This window comes from Nicotiana tomentosiformis, chromosome 1, assembly GCF_000390325.3.
Source record: "Nicotiana tomentosiformis chromosome 1, ASM39032v3, whole genome shotgun sequence".
Lineage (NCBI taxonomy): Eukaryota > Viridiplantae > Streptophyta > Magnoliopsida > Solanales > Solanaceae > Nicotiana > Nicotiana tomentosiformis.
The window spans coordinates 15829961-15854456 of NC_090812.1; the positions used below are offsets into that span (position 1 = coordinate 15829961).

Sequence of the window (24496 nt, forward strand, 5' to 3'; positions counted from 1 at the left end):
ATGATTAATTTATTGTGGCGATCAAAATCGCCATTAAAAATCGGCATAATATGTCACCTATAGCAGGGGCGAGGTACCGACTTTTAGTGGCGACTTTTTGACTTTTAGTGGCGATCTTGGTTGCCACAAACAATTTATCCTTTAATAAGTAACTCTTTTGGCCATAGTAGCATTAACTTTATGTCAACTTTAGTTACCATAAATACTATTCTGTTGTACACAAATTACCTTATCTTGTTTTAGTTCAAGTCATCTTATTTGCTTTAGACTTTTAGTGTCGACTAAAGTTGCTACAAAACGTAAAAAATTACGCGGCAAAAAGATTTAAAAAAAAACTTTAGGCAGATCGTCAATGAATAGTTATAGCGACTTTAGTCTAAACAATTCGAGTTGGGTCTTTACTTCTGCAATCTATGAGTGATGTACAAGTAACTGATACTTTGTCTGGAAGTTAGCAAAGGGAGTGGAATGGATATCTCACATCTGATCTGATTGATATTAAAAAGAGCTGAAAAAGATATTAACAACACGAGACAATTATATATAGAAGATCTTGAAATATTACTTTTAGACAAGAAATATTAATATAAATTTTTAATTCTGTGTCTACAAATCCTCCACTGTTTATATGAAGGTATTGAAACTGCTCTGTACAGTCCAGGAGACGAAAAAGAAAAGAAAAAAAAATTAAACATAAGAGAAATGCTGATGATTTAATTTTACCATTATGGCAACCCTTTACAAGTAATCATTTATATAAGATTAGCCTTACAATTTCTTACCTTCTCAAAAATAAAAGTAAAACTTACAATCTATGTCAAGTTGTTCCAAGCTCCTAATAATCAATTGAAATTGAGTCTCTACACTATAATGATTTGGACATGATCATTATGATACATAAAAATATGTTTAATATAAATACTTGGGAACAATTTTGTGGAATTCATATTGATCAAAGAATGATGAAAGAAACAATACCCTAGTCCTCATCATAGCCCCCTTCTTCTCCAGCATCACCCCAGTCATTTTCTTCCGGTTGCACTGGATCAGCTTCAACAGCAGTACCATCAACGGGCACTTCAACGTCCATATCTTCTGGTGGAGCTTCAGGTTTATCATGCATAGCTTCCACTTCCATTAATTTGAGATTTTCCTGACTGAAGAATTCATCGTAGGGCTTGGAGACCTTAAACAGAAGCCAAATAAGCATATATGTGTTGATTGAACTGTAGAAATCAAGGATGTAGCTGAAGTGGCACAAAAGAACACTAGAAAACTGGGACAATTTATAACTGTGTGCAAGTTCGAGACCAAGGAAGCGAAAACGAGGAAGACAATGTTTGGAGTGAAATGTGCACATAACTGCTTAAAATGTGCACCATTAAGCAGACAATGTTTGGAGTGAAAACGAGGAAGCGAAAGAAAATTAGACAGCATAAGGATAAGACAATTATTTTCTTAGTTTACACAACATGGCTAACAAGCTTACCAGACTCCTTATATTTCCTGTTTTCGCTCCTTAGGAACTGGGTGTCCTTCCCCTACCTCATTTTTTGGTACCATATCTGAATATTTCTCAACATGGAGTGCTAAGGTAATTAGGTCAAGAGTTTATACCTTGTAGAGTGCATTTCTCTGCTCCGCGCTGTCAACTAAATTTTGCCAATGTTTGTCTCCTCTTCTTAATGTGGATGCAGAACCAACAACCTAAACACAAAATGTAGAACAGTGTTTACAGAACATTAACTGACTTATGAAAAGTAGGATTGGGTATTAGAAAACTTTCGCTTGCTAAATGAATACCAGGACAGAAGACCGTGCTCTGGTTATGCCAACATTCATTCGCCGATAATCAGCAACAAAACCAATGCCTTTATCTTTGCTCGCTCGAACACATGAAAATATCGCAACATCCTTTTCACGTCCCTGTAGTATAGTGAAATTATTTTCTCTCTACCAAATACAGAGGAGAAGAGAGGGTGCCTGAATCTTATTTAGCACTAATCAAGTGCCAAATGATGCAGGAAATCTGTCAGAAAAGTCAAAGGATTACCTGGAAACCATCAACAGTGTTGATATCAACTACTTTGTCAGACTCCACACCAAATGTTTCTCGGAATTTTTGACGCAAAAGTTTAACTTGATGCCTATATGGTGATATAATAGCTAACCGGGAACTTGATTTAAGCTCTGGATATCTGGAGACTAGTTTGTGATACATTGCAAGCACAAACTCAACCTCATCAACATTTTGCCAAGAACCACTTCCAGATGGCTGAGACTCCTTTCCCTCGTGTATGTCAAAAAAGCAAAAAGGTCCAAAGCAACGATATTCGTGCCAAGAGCGCTTTGTCTGCTCTTCAACATCAGGTCCATCTTCTAGAGCCTCCTTGTAAAATTCTCTGGAAGGGAAGTTCCTTATCTGCAATTTGTAATTCGATACTACTATATTAATATATTTGCAAAATAGAGATCATTTTGAACTTCCTGCCGTGAACCTATTAAACCCAATATCACATTTGAAGTTACAGTAATATTTTCTTTTTTTGGCGATCTGTTCCACATTGTGTGAGACTCGCATCTACCATCTATCTATGAATTCTCAAGCCTCACTTTCTGTCATTTTCAAATCTTATTATCTAAAGATAAGCAATGAGGACGCATGATTCATAGGTTAAACACAGAAGAAATTAAATGCAGACATCGCTGATCACCAAATGACCAAATTTAGATTGAAAGACAAACTTCAAGTTATTCCTCTCAGATCTATTTACCACCTACACATTCAATCCCTAGTTGCTAGAAGCCTACTTCTGATTTTGATTTCTTTTCTCCTTACTATCTTTTGTTCTTTGGTTCTCTTTATCAGCCAAATTCTTCCTTTTTAACCTTTTCTTTTGATGCTTTAGCATTTGATCTTTCTTTGAGTTATCAGTCGAAGTTCAGCATTTCTCATGCTTTTCAAATATGATGCAATGCAGCAGTAAACAAAATCACTATCTCTGCTGAATGTCACTTAAGAGACCAAGTCTCTAAAATTTATTTTCTAGTCAAATGGGCTTAGGTCAGTGACAATAGTATATTATTTTGCTGTTAGTAATAGGAACAAAGACCTAAAAGTGTCTAGAGCGTCCAGAGACATGTCTGCACATTGAACATATGAGATTGATGTCTCAACAGTTGCATAAAAATGTGACAGTTTATAATGCCATATAAGAGAATGGTAGCAAACCTCTGGATGCATGCGATATTGAGTCTTCAGCATCTGCACTGGATATCCACCCCTTTGAAGTCTCTCAAATAAACTGACGCAATATCTATCAATACCACGCCCAAGGAGGAAAGATGAAATTAGAGAAACAAGAATTAGGGTTTCCAAGGACTTTTTTGGTAACTTGGAAAAGTCAGATCTTTTCTCGAAAAAGGGAAAAAAAAGGATGTCTCGATTTTCATTTCTATAAGGCTGAAATTTGCACACTTTAGCTATTATATTTTTCATACAGAGACTGTAGACCCAAAAAACACAAACAAGTTCCATAGTAAAGAATAAATTTATCTTTTTCAAGAAAGTTTGTAATGAAAAAAGAGAAGGCAGTTAGAAATAGGAAACCAAGCAGGAAAATCTAAAGCAGAGTTAGAGGAGGGTAGGATGTGGACTGGAGGAGATTGGCAGGTCAGAGGATACGTAGGGATCCCTGGTGAAGGCCCGGAGGTAAAAGCCTGGAGAGTCGAGGGATGATTTTCATAGTGGCTGAATGAATTCTTCTTGGTCCTCGAAAACAGCTCTAGTTTCGACATGATGGCAGCAGAAAGTTATAAGAACTTGTTTACTTGTTTCTCAAAAGTGTTGGAAATATAAATACTTCTGTTTCATGCTTTTTTATTTATAGAATGTAGACGCAATTGCTTTACCCAAAATTTCCAGCAATAGGTGAGATCACAGTGGCTGGCAGTTGAACTGGATCACCGACCTGTTAAAATGGGAAGGAAGAAAAAAAGTTTTAAATGTTTCCCAACAAGATTAAATTTCATATCAAAGGGAAATGAAAGAATGCTGGTTTCAAAATTTTCTTCAGCACAGAGCACATCAAACACAGATATATCATTGTATCGACATTGCATTTAAAGAGCTTACCTACAAAATCAGACTTCAGAATTGTTCATATGTAGCAAGGAAACTTTGGCCCGCAAATAGTTCATGTTTTTTTAAAAGAAAAATGGTTACTAATGTATAATAGAAGAATTTAACAGTTCTAATACTCATAATAAGTAGTTCTCTTATGTCTATGGCAACAGTTAAAATATTTTATGTCCTATAGACCGACATTTTTTGGGGGCTTATACCATAGTTTTACTTCCCAACACATGAACTGGTTCAAGTACTGTTGAGATACTTTTCAGTTGTATGGAGAGACAAGGTTCACTCTTAATATAAATGAAGGACGATATAGGAAATATGAATTCTTAGCTATCATGACACAGAAAGTACATAATATGTTGGGACAACCCACAAGAGAGAAGTGGATAAAAAGGTTGAGAGACTAATATCATTCATGTCAAATCAATGGAGTTGATTTAATACCAGAAGAAAAGAACAGACATCACCCTGGGAAGTATGCCCAAATCTTCCAGCTCAAGGAATTATATTATAAGAAAATTGAGGAAAAAAATTACATATTTGCATCAATATCCATACCAGGAATACTTGTTTGCACCCATTGGACAACGGGACAAGTGTTGATGGTTCCACCTGTTTAACAATGACGTTAAGGGTTAGCGGCTAGATATTACAAGAAAATTCTAGAAGCTCGGTAAATTTGGTGAGGGAATCCAGTTATTTCACATACAACAGTACAAGGCGACTCAACAAATAGTATTACTAAAGATAATTCATAAATCACACTTCATGTCAGGAACATGATTGTCAAGGAGTTTGAAGAGTTGGTTTGACTTATATACTAGTAGTATATTAGGAGATATTTTTTCAGTAGGCGGAATACTAGAATATATTTTTTGATAAGTGGTATCTTACTACACATTAATTATTTAAGTTCTGTGTAAAGTCTTTTACATTAAGGAAAAAACACACTGATAGTTTAAAATTGACTTACTGAATTTGCACTCTTGAAACTTATTAGTGGTATACGGATTATCAATAATTACTCGTCTGTCTCCATTTGGGTACATTCCAGAAAGGGAGTTTTGTTGAAGTTCTCTATTTGATTGGCATTATTCCTAACTGAAAAATAAGTCATTTAACCCCATATTGAGGCACTTCGCAACTTACCTCAGTGTAGTATGATAATAAGTGTACCACCTTCCTACATCACCTAAACTGGCATTCTACTGACCGCAGTACCTCCCTCTAAAAGTGCCTCAGAGTCAAAGCAAGTAACAATGCTTCATACCACATTTTCCCCCTAAAGTAGGACTGTAAATTCCTATTTTTCTCTTAACAAGTGCAATATTCCACTCTATAAGGTATGGACCACTTGAGCAACTTCCGTTAAATTCAACTTAGATTCCTAAGGTAAAAACTGTTGATGCTAAATTCAACTTAGATTCCTAAGGTAAAAACTGTTAATGCATTTCTCCATAAGATTAGGACCAGAAAAGCAAAATCCCCATTTAACGTGAACTGCACTTTTTTCATTTCATAAGATTAGACCATTTAAGCATAGTTGTTTGGAGTTAAGTATGATCTAATGAACTCCTCCATAAGATTAGGACCAAATGCATACAATGCACTGTTGGATTATTTTTCAATAATTTACAATTTGGTACTAGTTTTTTTTTTTATAATGGTAACAGATATATTAATAAATAAAACAGCACTAGAGCAGTGCCAAGCCATATTTACAAGGAAACAGAAACCAGCTATGACAGCCTAAGATTACAGTGCACCTATCAGGTCTACTAAAGATTCTGCCTCCTCTACCCAGTTTTCTTTACACCAGAAATAAAACAAAAGTAAACACTTCATCTTGACGTTCTGTAAAGAATTGCTTCTGCCTTCAAAAGTTCTTAAATTTCTCTCCTTCCAGACTATCCACCATATGCACGCAGGAACCAATCGCCACCATTTCTTCTGTCTCACTATACCCCCATTTTAATTCCAACACTTCAACAGATCACAAGTGTTAGTTGGCATGCTCCATTTGAGGCCCACAATATTAAGAAATAGTTGCCACAGTTGGTCAGTAAAAGGACAGTGAAGAAACAAATGGCTATTAGTTTCTATAGCTGTACCACATAATAGACATTTAGAACATAGCTGAAAACCTCTTCTTCTCAAGTTCTCTTGGGTTAGACAAGTCTTTCTTGTAACTAACCATGAAAAGCATACCACCTTGAAAGGTACCTTTACTTTCCAAATATTCCTCCAGGGCCATTGTTCTAACTGTTGGTTTGAAGCAGCTAGTAGAGTATACGCGGATCTGACCGTAAAATTCCCACTCTTGCTAAGATTCCAGCATAGTTTATCTTCAGTTTCTCCAAGACCTTGGAATTGTTCCAAGATATTAAAGAAATTTACAACCCTTTCTAATTCCCAATCATTCAAGGCCCTTCTAAAAGTAACATTCCATCCTTGCTGACCCCAGGCAGTGTCTAAAGTGGATGTAGGTGATGTTGCAATGCTGAAAAAATCAGGAAAAAGTTATTTGAAAGGACCATGTCCTAACCAGTTATCACTCCAGAAAAGTGTTTTCCTTCCATTACCAACCTTTATGGTTGTATTATCAGCCAGAGTATTCTAGTGAAGTCTGATTGACTTCCATACCCCAACCCCATGTGAACTATTAACAGAGTTAGAGCACCATAGTCCATTTTGTCCATACTTGTCACAGATGACCTTTCTCCACAAAGCATTAGCCTCCAGATTGTACCTCCAAAGCCACTTCAAGAGTAAACTCTGATTGTGGGCTTTAAGGTTCCTAATGCCCAAACCCCCTTTGTCTTTGCTTGTGATAAGGGAATTCCAGTTAACCAAATGAATAGCTTCCTTCTCTCTGTTTCCTTGCCATATAAAGCTCCTTCTTAGTGCATCAATTCTTTTCCTCACCTTGCTTGGTAAGGGAAACAAAGATATACATATGTAGGAAGTGCATCCAAGACACTATTAACCAATACTACCCTTCCACCCAAGGATAAATATTGGCTCTTCCAGGTTGACAGCCTTTTTTCACATCTTTCAAGAACCCCATTCCATATTTCTTGAGCTTTGTTCTTGGAGCCTAGAGATAAACCCAAATATATAGTTGGTAAAGAACCCACCTCACATCCCAGTATAGCTGCTAGGGCCTGGATATCATCCACTTCTTTAACTGGGAACAACACGCTCTTCCTCCAATTTACATGGAGCCCTGAGACTGCTTCAAATATAACAAGAATGACTCTTAGATATTTTAGTTGATCTGCCTTTGCCTCACAAAAAACTAAAGAGTCATGAGCATATAGAAGATGGGTGATCTCCACACTATCTCCCTCCCTGTTTGAAGCTTTAAAACCTTTCAGCCAACCATTGTTGTTTGCATTTCTTAACATTTGGTTCAATCCTTCCATAGCAAAGAGGAAAAGAAAAGGTGATAAGGGATCCCCTTGTCTCAAACCTCTCTCAGAAGGAAAAAATCCCTCTGGAGAACCATTCACCAAAATGGAAAATCTGACTGTTCTGATGCAGAAAGATATCCAGTTGATCCACTTCCTACCAAAACCCATATCCCGAAGAACTGAGTAAAAAGTTCCAATTAACATGATCATAGGCCTTCTCAATATCAAGCTTACAGAGAATTCCGGGAACCTGCCCTTTAAGTCTGGAATCCACACATTCATTTGCAATCAAGGAAGCATTCATGATTTGCTTGTGGTACTAGTACTTTGCTTGTGAAGACTATAATACTTCTAATGGGTTTTATTTTGTTTTTAAAGCTTTTAATTCCAAAAAGGGTCATATCTGATGTGTTAAAAGATATGTGCAACTTTATTTTGTAGTTTTTTCATATCACAGATGCCTACTAACTATTTTGTCGGATTGTTTTACAAGGAAAAAAATTTAAGATTGGACTTTTACGGACTGGCCAAAAAAGCACTGCATGGAATGGGTTGAAATGGGGATTTTGGGTTTGTTATTTCGAAGGGTGAACCTGGACATGACCATCCCTTTTCATGTGCAGTTCTGATTATTTTTCATGGAACAATTACATGAATTTTCTCATGAAGGATTGGCAGTGAGATTCAAGGGCCTCTACCTGATTTGGTACTATATCAAATTGTATAACAATTGGCCACCTCATCTAACAGCATAATCGGTTAGAAAGAGAACATCGTTAAAATTATGTTAAATATCACGTGAAGTTGCAAATTGAGTATTACTACTGGCATTTGAATTTGGCAGCATGATAATTCTATCACCCACCCAACCCAACCCAACCCAAAGCTGCAAAAAGTCAATTTCATCATTTCCATTAAGGTTATAAAAAGAGAAAGTATATTTCCAAACTGAAACTTTTTCAGGGAGGGAGGAGTAGGCTTGGAAGATAACACGGGTGTGACGAACAAAGTAACAAATGCAAAAAGGTAAAGTAAAAGAATATTCAAAGCATTACTAGCTAACTATACCAAATGAAGAAGAACAACAAATGACAATGACAGGTAGCATTAAATTCTATTCAAGGTCATAGAGGACATAGTAACTTACAGCTTGAGCAGCTTCATCTATTATAACAACATCAAAACCACGATTCAATTTACTGAAAACAGGGGAAGCACTGAAGCTAAGAGTAGAGAACACCTGCACATCATAGGTTAGTCATTGACTGGCTTGAGGTAGTTATAGAAGAGGGTCCAACTGACATTGAGTGGATTTTTATTAGCTATAGAAAGAGGGTCCAACTGGCATACAATTACAGCCTCATCCAGAATAGAACCACGAATGCTGTCTTTATCTTTCAGCGGCCCTCCTTGCTTCTGCCTATCACCAGTTTGTGAGTCCATGCCGGACAGTCTTTGTTCCACCTACATACACATAAACCTACCAGGTAAACATCCATATTTGGCACTGAGATCTCTAGAATAATGAGAAACGAGTGCAAGGTACAGACGAGGTAATCCATGGAGACCGCCTGCACAGAATGATGCGCTTTAAGACCAATTCGTACTATTTTAGGACTGTATGCACGGTCGTTTTCATCCCGGATACCTGAAATTGATAATAAATTTTACAAGGACCTGAAAGTGATAAACACAAATGCAATTTTTGCAGCAAAAGAAATTCCATATCTCCAAGTACAAGGTTGTCCATGATTTCCTTTCGTAAGACCATAAAATGTGGCCATAGAGCTTTAGCGCTGATTACATAGGTTAAAGAAACATATACATCATAAGTAGAAATCTTTTTTTTTGGGGTGATAAATACATACAGAAGTAAAATCTATTGAGAAGAGGCAGAGCATGTCATTTTTTTCAAAAAACCTCACAGCATATCTCATCACTATAACCTCATGTTATCTGTTTGAAGTCACTTTTTAAGTTGGAATAAAAATCATCATACGTATAGAATTACTTTTTGTGAGTCTTCGAATCCTACAAGATCATAGGCTATGCTTGTTCGAATATAATTGATACTACAGAGGGTTTTGTTTGTGTCGCTGATCTCTTCCCAGCCCCTGCGAAGATTCTCTAATGCTCAAGGGTTTACTTCGACAGGCTGCAATTTCTTCACCTTATTGCAACTCTGAGCCTGAGAAAAGAAGTAGATTCCCTTTCAGGTTTTCCCACGTTTACGCCTATTACCTTAAAGTGCAAGCTTCTTCTACCTATATACTGATGGTTTTGAAACAACCTCCAAGAACACAAACTACTGGCTCAAAACTTCTGTTTAAAATCCTATGGGAAGTCTGCCCTGCACTTGGCTCAAAACTTCTGTTTAAAATCCTATGCTTCGGCCGCCTATACTCGCATGCTGGTAGGATAACAGTTCTATTACTCATTACACATCATAATTTATGAAGAGAAACCAGAAGATAAATTTGACATCTATTCATTACCTTAAAAGTTATTGCTGGTGATATCGCCAGCACAGGTAGAAAGTCGCCACATTTTGCTCTGAGTTATAATTTACTTATGAGAAGATGAGCAAAAGGTACATTTAACATCTAAATTCATTACCTTGAACAACAATGTGTTTGGGTGATACAGCTCAAGGTAGAGAGTTCCTACAAGTTTACTGATGACTGCATTCCCTAGGGTAATCTACGGCTGGTTAAGCAAATTTAAGAATACCAATATTTCCCATAGAACTCGCCGAATTTATTATCACAGTGTTGTATGTAATATCTATTTCATTTCACAAGTGAAACAGATACCAAAAGCTTAAAAGTAACTGATATAACATCAAAGAACTGCTTACCTTCTTCGTGTAATTTTCAGAACAGTGTAATTTCACATTGTAAAAGTTCAAAAGGAGCAGAAAAGTGTCCTATATTTTTTTATATTCAGAAATGTATTCATACACAACATAGCAAACAACACCACAACTTGTGGCAAAGAAGAAATCTAGACATAACAAAGAGCATACCTGTGTTTAGAATGCGCAAAACAATCTCGTCGAGAGCAGAATTTGACGGAGCACAAACAAGAACACGAACACGATACTTTCGACTGGAATTAACTACTTCCGGTTTCTAGAAAGACAGATTAGTGTAAGAGGGCATAAAATTAAAGTTGCTCAGAACTTAGCATTACCATGGACAACATCAAAACATACCAACTCATTGCCAGATGTAGGGAAAAATCCATCATCCCCATCTATAGGCATTTCTTGATCTAGAGGATTAATCCCAGCTAACCATGGAGATGCTTTTCCCCAGTGATTGTATCTGCAAAGTTCAAACATTTTACCCCATGAGATATTCAAAAGAAACAAGGTCTAAAAGAGATTTAAAAAAAAAGAATTTTTCACACAATTCTAAACGTCGAATTTATAAAGATTATGCATGTATCTAGAAGAAGCATTGGCAAAATAGGGGAGATAAGGTGGTCAACAGCCAAAAACCATACACATATAATTGTATAGATCACTCTGCAAATAAAATCCAAAAAGAATACACCACCTTCCACCCGCTTCTCCATCCATTCAGAAAGAAAGGAGATGCTGGATCTTCGCAATAATCAGTTAACAAGTGCATATATATATTTAACTTCATCTCCACTGTCAAAGATCTTGCTTCCTAAATATGGTGGCACAGCATGGAAAACAAAATATGTACACATAGTTTCTACACTCTCATTTTATGATCCTTAAGGTTTATAAAGTTAATGAGATTTTATCTTCAGATTTTCAACTCGAACCTTTCATCATGTAGTCAGCTTAAAAGGCAGCATATACATGTATGTATATCTGGTAAAAGAATACGTAGATACATCAATGCATGCTCCTTTTTTTTTTAATAAGTACATCATACCCACATTCATAAATATTAACAGGATTTCACATGATTTGTAGACATACTTGTCTGCCATGGATAATTCTGGTCCACGTTTTACAACACTCAACTCCCCCCTGCATAAATTCAGTATATAAAAGAGAACGTGTTACCCTTTTGATTAGGAAAAAACTTTTGCATTATATACAGATAACAGAATAAAGGAATGCTTTCTGTTGAATGCAATATGCCATAGCAACCACCAGAAATTTTTTCTAATATGAATTCACCTAAAGTAACTAAGAAAATTAAGCAGGATACCTGTTGGAGTGTACTCTGGCAGGAGTTGCATGCAAAATGGCACTGAGAAGCCCAAGGATAGTTTGTGTTTTTCCAGTCCCTGGTGGACCCTAGAGTAATGAACTTTGTTAAATACATAACTCTATTAAAGTTCCAGCTTCATGGTTAGAAGCATCAATGATACAAGATTAACTTGAATCTGAAGCATTGTCTTACTAATATTTATACACTAGTCTCTTCTGTGGGAATTTCGATACATTAAAGGTATCAGACTGTATTTTTCATGGAATAAATTAAGATACACAACTGAACACTGATCAGCTCCACTTGTCATGGCATTCCAGGATACATTCATTCATAAATCCCAAAGCTAGTACACTTGAAAGAGCATAAGAGATGGCATGTTTAATTTACACAACCTGGAGAATAAATGGATAAGTCAAACCTGTATTAACACAAAAGTTTTCCGTGAAAGCCCTGCCTGCAGCAAAAGAGAAATTTTGAATGAGAAAAGGATATGCTAAGTTTTACATGACATAAAAACTACTCATAGGTCGCGGCAGGGGGGGGGGGGGGAAGCACCGAGTTGGTATAGATGGCATATAAACATTGATATAGACATATATATATATATATACATACATACATATATATATATATATATATATAAGTGTGTGTGAGTGTGTGCTACTGCAAAATCATAAGTCGCGGCGGGGGGAAGCACCGAGTTGGTATAGATGGCATATATACATACATACATATATATATATATATATATATATATATATATATATATATATATATATAAAAGTGTGTGCGCTATTGCAAAATCAAAATTTTAGAAAGGTGCTTACTGCATATACTTAAGATGAGATAAGAATTATTATAAAGTTGTTTTAAAAACTCACATTAATAGCATCAAGCTGAGACTTGTTGTGATTGCTTTCAAGAAATTCCTTCAAGGGTCTGGATATTTTCCAGGCATGATCCTCTGTAGTATGATTGCTTTCAGCTGCTGATAGTATCAAATCCTTGAATGGGAGGGAGATAACTGACCGCAGAGCAACATATTCGCGGGCTATAGTTGATAAACTGCATATCTGCAAATTGAAGCACATATAGTGAAAAGGAAAACAGTTTCACAAGAGTATATGATACTTTAATTTCATCTTTAAATTCAAATAACTAGAACAATATTAATGTGAGTTGCAACTGGTATTTTTTTACACTCAGCTATATTAACATTGAAGCAGACCAATAAAATAGACCCTCAAAAAACTTCGCTGCAAATCATCTGAATTCTGCTGATTGCCTGGAAATTGCAGGAGAATTGGTATATCTCTACCATAACTAACTTACCAAGGTCTCGCTAACATAAATAATTATCAGTTTGCTGAATCACCTTAAGAAACATAGAGTATATCTACTGCAACTTAACGAGGTTTTCGTACATAAATAACCAAAATCATGCATAAATTTCCACCAGTGAACTTTTGAGTTTGGTTTAGCTCAATTTACAAGTTTGATCTCTCATATACAGACTGAACAACTCGTTACTTCATAATGGAGCTTTATCCAGAAAGTATAATAAACTGAGCCCACATGTTACATATTTTCCACATGTATGAACACGTAATTTAGAATCACAAAGAAATCAAATATATTGGAACACCTAAAGTTCGATAAGAATTTAGAAGTTAGGCCGGGATACCTTAAGAACATGCAAAAGCTTCGCATTTTCTGTAACAAGAGGACGCATATTCAAAAGCCTTGGGCAAGCTTCTGTCTCCTCTGTACTCAATTGTTTGACCTCTCCGCTCAGGTACATCCTAAGTCTTATTTTGTCTGGTCGACGATCCTCAACCAATGCAAATGCATACGCAGTTGGAAGTCTCTTACCCTCCCCAAACTGCAAATATTTCACCACAAGCGCCCAAATTTCTAAGAAATTTTTTAACTTCGGACTATCAAGAAACTTCAGAAAGAAAACAATGACATATGGAGACCGCATTATGATGCTTGTATTCACAATTTAAGTGGATAGCATCGAGGAACACAAATTTATTAACACGTATGTTCAGACTCCTAACAAAGTAACAAGTGAAAAGCATACACAAAGTTAACAGAAACCGGGTACCTCTTTATTTGAAAGTAACAACAGATCATTTTGTGATATTGATTCAGCATCACTGGATGAAATCATTGGAAAGTGAAATCCATCAATCTCACTACACCCGACAGTTACTGCTTTCATCCATTGCGTCTCTACAATACCCAAGAACAAATATGCTAAGTACATGAAAACAGAGTCAACCAAATAAAATGATAAAAACGGAACTTGAAGACATACCAATGTAAGCTTCGAAGACTCATAAAACATGTATACATGCATAAATGTGCAATCTGAATTATGTATAAGAAAATGCACTTTAGGTGATATATTGTCAAAATTCTAGTCTGCCCTCAAGTTTTAAAGACAAAAGACTAATAGTACTAGTTGTCTCTTGAGTCCCTGTCACTGTAGGAATTGCAAAAATAAAAATCCAATAACATCTGCATAAGATCTTGGATCAACAAGTGCAGAGGGTCTTCCTTTCTTTCATCTAGTAACACCTGTACAAGGCTGCCCAAAGAATGAAGAACAAGTAGAAAATCTACAAGTGTGCCTCAATCCTTGGTTAGTTGGGGTCACCTATATGAAATTTGGACCCTTTCATTACAATGCTCAATAACTTGAACATGGCAAAATTACTCAGAATGTTCAAAATTTCCGAGATATAGTTCTTGTCCATCCCAAATTAGTTTGAGATTGAGGTTTTATTTTATGGTGCTGACACAGCAACTTAGTGTTAATATGACTAATAGCTAACCAAAACATAGCTCACAACACAAATAAAGATAGAATTTTTACCTGAATAAGACGGGGGAATTCAAAGAAGAAAACCTTAATGCCATTATCACTTACTATATGCTCGATACTTTTTTTTCTATTGATAAAATCTCAATCATCCTATATTACCTTTCTCAAAGAAAAAATCTCAAATATATTAACAATGTGGGGAAGATGGATAAATAGTAAGAGCAATGCTACCTTCTTCATCATCCTTTTTCCCTTGGACGATTTGAGCTTTGACTTCTTCAAAAAGAAGAGGCTCGAATGTTGCAATATAATCTTCAACATCTTTGTACGAATTCTTGGCTTTTTTCAGACCAGGAGCAGTGTCATCATCTCCTTTATCCTTTTTGTGATTCTTTCTCTATATTAATTGAAATACATAATGAAAGATATTAACACCCACTTATAGAAAGAGGGGTAGAAGTAGGGGAATTAAAAGATACTGTAAAAGATTGTGAAATTACGTCGGATTCTTTGAGGAGACGAAGGTAATCCCAGCTTAGAATGATTTTGTAGAAGCGGAGACTGCAAGCTTCTTCATCCAGCTTGTTCTTGTCCACCGCCATTTGTGAATGAGAAAGGTAATTGCTCTTCCTATGGGTTTAGGGAAGACAAACCAGTAGAGTATGCAGGGTTTAAGGGGAAAGGTGGAGCTTTATATAGTTTGCTATTTTCATAGGTAATTTAAATTCCAAATTGGCCCGATAATAATTCCTCCATTTTAATTTCTGGAAACTTATACAGACTGTGCCAAATGATTGAAAATAATTTACCTTTAATGATTTATATCCGTATAAAATTTTGGATCACAAGTTCAAAAGTATTTTTTTTTCTTAAACTCTGTGCTCAGTCATATAAGTGAACATAAATTAAAAGGGAGGGAGTAATTGAGACAGCCTTTTGAAAAAGTCTTCTTGAAAAATCTAAAGAAAATAAATACGTAATTTCAAAGATTATAGTAATTTTTATAAGTTATAAACAAAAATTATTGTAAAGGGGAATAACACCTTACAAAAGCAAATGTCAAAGAATTGACCTAATTTCTATTCTACTCAAGCTCGAATAAACGTTAGAGAAACTCAATTGGATTCAACTCGAGCTCAAATCAGTAATGTAGTATTTTAGTTGAACTTTAGCTTCGGTTAACATTGACTCAAAACTATAGTGAGCTTAGTTAAGCTCTGTTCAATCTCACTTAACTAAGTTCGAATTTCTTACTGTCTGCTCGAGCACTCGACTAATTCATATTTCTGTTAAAATTTTTTACTTTGATGATAAATTACTTCCTATTAAAAATAACTTTATTCTTAAAATTTGAACTTAAAAACCTTACCAAAGATAAGAATGAAGGGATATATTTTTTTAGGTTTTCCATCCGGTGTTCGGTACACGTCCCGACTATAATTAGATTCGCGCCGCATAGGGTCTCGTTTGGGGAATAGCTCATACCAAGGATTTTTCTATATACTCAAATGTGATACCTCTGGTTAGGGAAATGAAATATCAGTGTCATCCATTACACATCCGATACTTATTATTCCACCATAATATTTAATGGTCATTAGACTGATAGACTCGCCCAAATTGGATGGAAAGAGTAACAAAACAAAATTTCCAAGTAAATGAAAAATAAAAATAAGAAAAATAACACGAGGGATTGTTGTATACCTGTGTTTTAATTTAACCTTAGCCTGCAGTATTGACGCCACCAAAACAAGCTGAGAGGTGACCATCTTTCCAGGCGCCTCCTCTATGCCTTCAACCCTAGAACAACTTCACTGACAGCCAATCCATCACTCATCTTCAAAACCCTAAACTCTGATTAATTTTTTTACCTTCACTAGCTCTTCTTTTCCATATACTGAAATAGTGAAATGGTATGACTAAAAACCGGCTTTTAATCCTAAGATCGATTCGAACACTACGATCGGTGACCGGAGATAATGCCCTTGTGGGTTCAACGGGCGTCCAATATTTCCCTCATTGCTCGTTTTCATACTTCAAAATCTCTCCCTTCATACGGTCCCGAAGCGATTTGGTTCACTAAAGTTGTATGTCTCCTCTGTTTTCACCATTCTCAATCTCTTGATGTATTCACTTCTGATTTTTTTCGTCAGAATTTGGACCCCCATATTGCTTTCAACGTTATTCACCATATTAATACCAATTTGCGTAACCCCAGATTGGCATTTAATTTTTTTAAACACACTAGGGTCAATTTGAATCTTATTCATTGTATTGGCACTTTTAATTTGCTTTTAAGGTCACTTTGTCAAATGGGGTTTCACGATTCAGCTATGTTAGTGTTCAAGTATATGAAAGCTGATGGGGTTTTACTAGATAGTTCGATTTTGGAAATTGTAGTATTAGCACTTGCAAATGCGGGCAAGTTTGGCATTGCCAAAGAAATTTTGATTTCGCAAGCTGAGTTAGGTAGTGAGGAAGGTAGTGTTGTTGTTCGGCCCTTTGTACATAATAGTCTTTTGAGTTTGTTAATGAAGCGAAATCAGGTAGATGGGGCTGTTGATTTTTTTAAAGATCACATTTTGAGGTCGGAGCGATTGTTTCCAGACACCTGCACTTTTAACATTGTGATTCGTGGGCTTTGTCGAGTTGGAGGAGTTGATAAGGCATTTGAGTTTTTCAATGACATGGGAAGTTTTGATTGTTTCCCTGATCTTGTTACGTATAACACTCTTATAAATGGGTTATGTGGTGTTGGTCAAGTGGACAGGGCGCGAGGTTTGTTAAGAAGTCTTGAGTTACAAGATGGATATTCACCTGATGTTGTGACATATACGTCTGTTATCTCTGGTTACTGCAAGTTGGGCAGGATGGATGACGCTATAAATCTGATGGATGAAATGATTACTTATGGTATTAGTCCGAATATGGTTACTTTTAACATTCTCATTAATGGTTTTGGGAAGATAGGAGACATGTTTTCAGCTCAAAAAATGTATGAGAGAATGTGTGCTTTTGGTTGCCCTCCTGATGTTGTTACCTTAACTTCTCTCATTGACGGCCATTGTCGGACGGGGGACTTAGACCAGGGTTTAAGGCTCTGGGATGAAATGAACGCCAGAAATTTGTGGCCGAACTTATATACTTTCTCTGTTCTTATCGGTGCTATGAGCAAGGAGAATAGGCTAAATGAAGCTCGGGTATTATTGAGGCAATTGATATTGAGGGATGATATTGTCCCCCAACCATTTGTATACAACCCTGTGCTTGATGGGTTTTGCAAGGCTGGTAATTTGAACGAAGCAAATGTGATTGCAGCAGAAATGGAGAGCAAAGGGTGTTGCCATGATAAATTCACCTTTACCATTCTCATTCTCGGGCATTGCATGAAAGGAAGAATGCTTGAAGCTATGGCAATTTATGATAAGATGATGTCATTGGGTTGTGTGCCCGATGAAATCACAGTAACTTGTTTGACTTCATGCCTTTTAAAAGCTGGCATGGCAAAGGAAGCTTATAAAGTAAGGCTCACTTCACCAAAGGACTTGAAATCGGATTTATTATCTTCAAAGCAATCTGTACCATTCAGGACAAGATTGGATATCCCAGTGGCTGTTTAATTAAAAAATTTATTTGGTTCCTTAAGCATTGCTGAAGGAACATGCGGGTCTTTGTTCCTTTGAAGTGCTTCAGTACTCAAGGAAGATTGCTTCAGCAGTTTCTATCAAGAACTCAAGCAACATGATCATTATTCTTTCTTTAAGGTGAGAAGCTCCTCCATTTTGTTTTTCTCTGGTAGATTTTTTCTTTGTAGTAAGTTCAGGTGTGTCGTTTATGGAAAATAATAGGAAGGAACCCTTTAGCTTACAAACTTATAAGACCTGCATTTCTAAAAGTTGTAGTTCCTTAAGCCTTTAATGTAAAAAAATTGTTCGTTGCATAAGCTTCCTATTCACCATTTCTAATCTGAATTCATAATTAGCGTGAGAAGCATCACATTTCCCTCTAACATTTTTTCTGGTTATATGATCCTCCAAGCTCCCTCCGTTTGAGAAAAGAAAACAGACCAAAGAAATAAATAAAAGAAAAATAATAAAAGAAGGCGCCTCCTGCGTACCTTTCGTCTCATAAGTTTACTTGGTCAATCTTGTGACAAGTGTCAGCATGTGATGACTGCCGCTATGTGATAAAAAAGTCTGATAGGGTTCCATCACTAGGACGGGAGTTTTGGAGATATATCTGTAACTATCAGAAACTTTAGGATTGTACATGAAACTCGTACCTCTTTTTTTCAAATAATGGGAAACTGCCTACGGAAATCAGCTACAGTGCCGTGGAATAGTATGATAATTGGAGGGAAATATTGTAGAGTTTGTCGAGTTAGAACTTAGAAGAAATTGAATTGGGGAATTGTGGGAAGAGTAAGCTTTGCGCTAGCTGCTAAGACGTCTAGGAAAAAGTATTTTTCATTTAAAACAATGCTTTATTTATTTTAAGTATTCTGAGCAATGTTTGTACTACTTTTTGTCTTTGTCAAGCTTTATGCATTATTGTTATAATATTATCAGTGATGTGAAAGGATGTGAGGACCAGTATATGTCTAAATATTTTTATCTCACTTTTTTCAAATTAAAGGGCTTCGTTTGGTAGTCTCTTAAAGCTGCTGAGAAAGCATGTCTTTTTGTGCATCTTCAAGTTCTTTAGGGAGGTTCAACTAGAGTATGAGTTGGAGAGTATTGAATTTGTCCTTTTATTTCTCAGTTTGACTGTGTGCACTCTTTTTGGTAACAGCTGCTAGGAGTTTCCCTGCACATTGAACCCATGTTGGCATCTTTGGTTATTCTGGTCGGCATCCTTGATGCTAGGTAAGCTTAAGCTTCTGCCGAATTTTTGAGTACTTCATAACCTGGTGAACCAATTGACGTTGCTGACAAAAATTCATTAATAATTGGAAGTACTACAACTATATCATCATCTTGATTTACTCCAATCCTGTAAGCATTCAGCTGGTCTTTCAAAATCTGTAAAACAGCTCTCTAAAATCACTCGTAGTTTAAGTTCAAATTTACCAGCTTTATCGAGTTCAAATGTACTTAAGTTCTTTATTCATCATTTACCATTTTATCATTGAAATGAGATGCTAATTTTGGGCGTACTTACATATGACTTCAGTTGGGCATAGAACTTATTTTGTTACCAAACTTTTACACTTTAACACGAGAAATTGATAATGAAGTCTCTCTTTCATCTCCGGGTTAAAGCTCAAGCAGATTATATTGATCTGATCCAATAATATATTGAGTAACTGTAGAATTGTAAGATTATAGGAACCTTAGGCTTATGACTGGTAGAATCTATTATCCCACCTTTCACATGCTCTTTTCATATGTCGCTCCCAGTACATTTTAAAGGCCCATCTCCTCTTTTTTTGACTAAAGTACCAACAGCAATAGGGGAGCCATTATCTAAGGTTGATAGAGGGAATATAAGTCCACCTTCTCTTTGATATATGTCTATCTTGTTTGGTGATGTATCAACTAAAAAATGGCTTCAATTTATGTTTATTTTTCAGCTTAACACCTTTATTAAAGTTCTAAAAAACTATGTTTATTTTTCAGCTAACAAATTACCTTTATCAACAAAAAATTTTATGTTTAGTTTTCAGCTTTTTGTGAGTTACCACCTCTCAGATATCCTGTATTCAATTCAAGCATGTAAATCTAGAGCACACGGATACACTAACTTTGTCAACTGTGATTATTTTCATTTTCTTTGCTTTTCTGTTGTTTATAGAAATAGTTGATGTCTTCATATCACTGTTGGACTCTTGTCGTTATCCTCCTTCTGGAATATGTACTATCGGCATATTTGTGTCTGTATTACTCAACCTTGCCAATTTTCTTCCTATCTGTATTTTGGGTATTAGAGTTCGCTTGCTTCGTTACTACAATGTTTGCAGTTGACAATTTTGCATTCAAATATAGTTGGCCTTTTTTTTCTGAATCTCAATGTTGTTGCTGCCTGCATTTCATGCTGGCATCATTCTATATTTCCTCCATTTATTTGGAGAACCTCAGGGTTCTGCAGTACTTGCCATCTTGACTTAATTCTTATTCAATATCTGTTTCTTTCAGGTTCCCTTTACTGGGTTTATACAAGATCTTCAAAATTTGACCCGTTTTCAGAATACTTTCTTCACAAGCTGCGGCTATGTAAGTACCTTTCTAGAGCCACTTTTTGTTTTTTTCCCCACAAATATTTGATAGGAACTTTCTTTACATGTGAAAACACAATTCAAATGTTCTTGCCGGCGAAAAATATGAAATTACTACTGGAACTAGTCCTTTTAGAAGATCTAAGTCGGGATATTTGCCTACAATTTTTATGTTCGACCAGTAAATTAATAGTGTGAGATATAGGCAAAAAAAAAAAAAAAATCCTGATAAAAAGATATTTGTCTACATCTCACACAATTAGTTCCAACTGGTATAACATTAAAACTTTCTGGTTATCCCAAGTGCTAATGTTGCTGATCGTTTATCATTCTCAATCAATAATGTTTCCATGAAGTTTACAAAAACAAATTGAATTAGTCTCATACAACCTTTAGTGCTGTTTACTGTTTTAATTGAATCTTACTATAATGTTACCCACTTATTGAATGCAGTGTCTTCTGGTGCTGATGGACTTAATTAGTTGCCATACAAAAGTTTGTGTGGTTGTGAAATTACAGTGGGTTTTTGGATATATTAATACATTGAGAATTTCTTTTGTTCTTTGGCCCCTTTTTTAAAAAAAATTCTTTGTTCTTTGGTCTTATGGATGTTTCTTATGCCTTACTATTCACTGTATTTATTTTATCGTTTTCTTCTTTTGAAGATATGTGCCTTCGTGTTCTAGGTCTCCTTTAATGTCGATACAATACGGTACTTGTATCAATGCCTAACAGACACGATATTCAAACCCTTCAGGTGGAGACACGAAGGTTGGGTCGAGGAAGGAAGATTTGGTGGTGGAAGAAAGTGTACTATCCTCAGCCCTGAAGCCATGGGATTCCATTGGTTAATAGACATCAAGGTTCAAGGGACAGACATCTCATTAATGCCTAACAAAGACAAACTACATTCAAGCCGTTCAGGTGGTACACACGAATTGACTGGGTTGCAGAGGAAGTTGTGCTATGCTCATCCCTGAAGCAATGTGAATTCCTTTGCAAAGGGTTAATTCACTATCGAGATTCAAGGGAGCATAATGCGTATGCACTACAGGCTAAGATTAAAAAAAGTTGATCTGCCTTCAAGTGTACACTGATGTGATGACAAGTTTACTGTACAATTTGTGGATCTTGTTACCGCTGTATATTGAAGTCAGTCGCTATATATGTACATCTGAGACGCAATGCACGAGTCTCAGAATGCATCATTGTCTTTGATGTATGTTGAAGTCAGTCGCTATAGTGGCATTTGCTGTGATAGTATTATTTTCAGCCAGCGTTGCTCTTAGTAACTTTTATTACCACTAGCTACCCACAAAAACTACGACCAGCAGGCAGGGGAAAACCAATGATGGAACTTGTTACTCAATATTTTATCCTTGTGAAGAAAGTATCGAGCATCAGGAAAAACATAGTAGTAATTATCAAATGAGTCTTAATTGGAGGTTGATGCGATTGAACGATTATTCTTTTGAAGTAGTAAGGATACGCTTGTGTTAGTGATGGAGTGAGATGGGAGTTCATTGAGGAGGCATTAAAAGTATTTGGGTTTGTACTTTATTCAACTGGTGATGACAAGCATTATATCCACCAAATTTACAGTCAAGGTGAATGGAGAAGGGCATGGGTACTTTGCAGGGAAAAGACGACTATGACAGGGAGGATCCAATGTCCCCTTTATTATTTGTGTTAAGTGATGGAGTACTTATCTGAAAAAGAAGAGTGAGCTACCAGATTTCAAATTTCATCCTATTTGTAAAGCTACCAAACTGACACGCCTAATTTTTGCCGATCATTTTAGTGAGGTCACTGGACAGGTAGCTAATTAAGATAAATTCAACATGTTTGTGGCAGGAGTTGAAGAAGACACAAAGGTACAACCGTTGAACATAAACAGGGGGGAATTCAGTTTCCTCCGGTACCAGCTGCAATCAAGCGGTGGATTGTGATTCCAAATGCTTTCTTCACCTCTCATGTAAAGACCACCAACCCATCTGATCCATAGTATGTCCTCCCTTTTTTTCCGATCTGCCTGATCAACTTACCAACTGAAGCAACATTCCATTTTCTACAACTTTTCATATTTAAACCACCATATTTCTTAGGTGTACACAGCTTTTCCCAGGAGGTTAGTGCCACTTTCCTTTTACCTCTGAATTCAATCAATATAGATATGTTAGCTTGGTATAACTATGGAACTTATTGCTTGAACCTAATGGAAGATATTCTGTTACCAGTAGCTACAATGCAATGCTGGGAGGACTGCAGAAGCTTGAGGTAGCAGATTTGATTTGGAACTCCATAATGCTACCAAGGCACAGAATTATAATATGGCTGGCCAACAGATAAACTACTGATAAAGGAAAGATTAGCAAGATTCCAGATACCAATCTATGTTGTCTATGTGATGAGGCAAAGGAAGAAACTCAAGTACTCCATCTATTCTCACAAGACATGGATCAATCAAAGCCTGTTATAGTTTAAAAGAAGAAGGAAGTTATAACTGCCATTTGGGGAGCTATGATTTACCACACTTGGAGAGCAAGGAATCTGACACAATTCAAGGATGCAATTGTACATAGAGAGATTGTGGTAACACAGATTAAACAGGAAATAAAAGAGAGGATACGCCACATGAAATGTTCAAAGAGAGCCCACAAAAGTAGTTTTTTTATTCAAAAGTTTTTGTGATTAGTATGTTTAAAGTTTCTGTCATGTGACCAGGAGGAGATCACGGGTTCGAGCCGAAAACAACCTCTTGCAGAAATACAGGGTAAGGCTGCGTACGATAGACCCTTGTGGTCCGTCTCTTCCCCAGACTCCGCGCGTAGCGGGAGCTTAGTGCACCGGACTGCCTTTTTTTTTTTTTTTAATGTTCTATCAGAGGATTGGAATATATTAACACCCTTCCTGCAAGGTGGTTAAATATTTCAAGGGCTCTTTAGGTGTATTAATTTTGTGGGTTTATGGTACTATATTCACAGTTATTACCAAAAAAATAAAAATAAGAATACCCTTGTGTTGGGAACAGTTTGATGTTTAAATTATCATCATAAATCACTTAAGTTCGAAGTTTCACTTCCACATAAAATTCTCCCATTTCCCCTTCTAGCTATTTATGGACCAGCCACTGCCTGCTCATAACGAAAAGGAAAAAAAACATACCGTTTCCGTTTTTAATCGGCAGAAGCCTAACTTAGATTCTGAGGCTTCTAAAGTTATCAAGTTATTCAAGTAAAAAACTAATATCTCCGTTGAAGAATGTGACTTAATGATCAATGAAATAAATGAATCTAATAAGAGACCACATATAAGAGGATATATATTCAATATGTGATTCCTTCTCGACGGATGAATTTACTTGATTTCTGTACAGATAAAAGGTAGCAGACATCATTGGAATAGTTAGTCGAGTTGCGGCCTGCGGGCAAGTTAACATATAGTCATCCTAGGTGATCTGGACTGGGGCAGCTCTAAAGGCTTGGGCAGTGTTGCAGCCAAACGCACACGCAAGTATACGCGGTCGTCAAGTAATAAAGTGACTAAAAGTCGGATGTCGAACCCACGAGGACTTGTGATTAACTATTAACTAAATTAGACTATCCTAATTATCTAAACAAGAATTAAACCTAAAAATATTTGATTCTAAACTAATTAAATAAAAAAATATAAATAATGAACTTTGAACAGAGAAAGAGC

At 36.2% G+C, this 24496-nt stretch overlaps 2 protein-coding genes across 8 annotated transcripts; one reads left to right on the top strand and one right to left on the bottom strand.

The window, feature by feature from the left end:
* Window positions 1-694: 694 nt before the first annotated feature.
* Window positions 695-15280, bottom strand: LOC104108238 (probable helicase MAGATAMA 3). The gene is made up of 20 exons (XM_009617220.4): window positions 15084-15280; window positions 14815-14980; window positions 13861-13988; window positions 13435-13632; window positions 12632-12823; window positions 12169-12204; window positions 11745-11833; window positions 11510-11560; window positions 10766-10877; window positions 10577-10682; window positions 9102-9199; window positions 8902-9015; window positions 8699-8791; window positions 4697-4750; window positions 3913-3971; window positions 3233-3317; window positions 2054-2422; window positions 1804-1926; window positions 1618-1707; window positions 695-1186 (listed from the first exon to the last, which is right to left on the bottom strand). The coding sequence occupies exons 1-20, from the start codon at window positions 15183-15185 to the stop codon at window positions 980-982; spliced, it is 2472 nt and encodes an 823-aa protein (XP_009615515.1). The 5' UTR covers window positions 15186-15280; the 3' UTR covers window positions 695-979.
* Window positions 15281-16287: 1007 nt separating this feature from the next.
* On the top strand, window positions 16288-23827 carry LOC104108239 (pentatricopeptide repeat-containing protein At2g06000). 7 transcript variants are annotated; one of them, XM_009617223.4, is made up of 6 exons: window positions 16288-18347; window positions 19375-19448; window positions 20718-20795; window positions 21555-22552; window positions 22652-22925; window positions 23035-23827. In XM_009617223.4, exon 1 carries the CDS (start codon window positions 16563-16565, stop codon window positions 18201-18203), a length of 1641 nt encoding a protein of 546 aa, XP_009615518.1. In that variant the 5' UTR covers window positions 16288-16562; the 3' UTR covers window positions 18204-18347; window positions 19375-19448; window positions 20718-20795; window positions 21555-22552; window positions 22652-22925; window positions 23035-23827. The 7 variants fall into 7 exon arrangements, with proteins under 7 accessions (XP_009615518.1, XP_009615519.1, XP_070033987.1 ...); XM_009617224.4 differs by having other exon boundaries at window positions 21555-22519; XM_070177886.1 differs by having other exon boundaries at window positions 21463-22925.
* The last annotated feature ends 669 nt before the right edge of the window (window positions 23828-24496 follow it).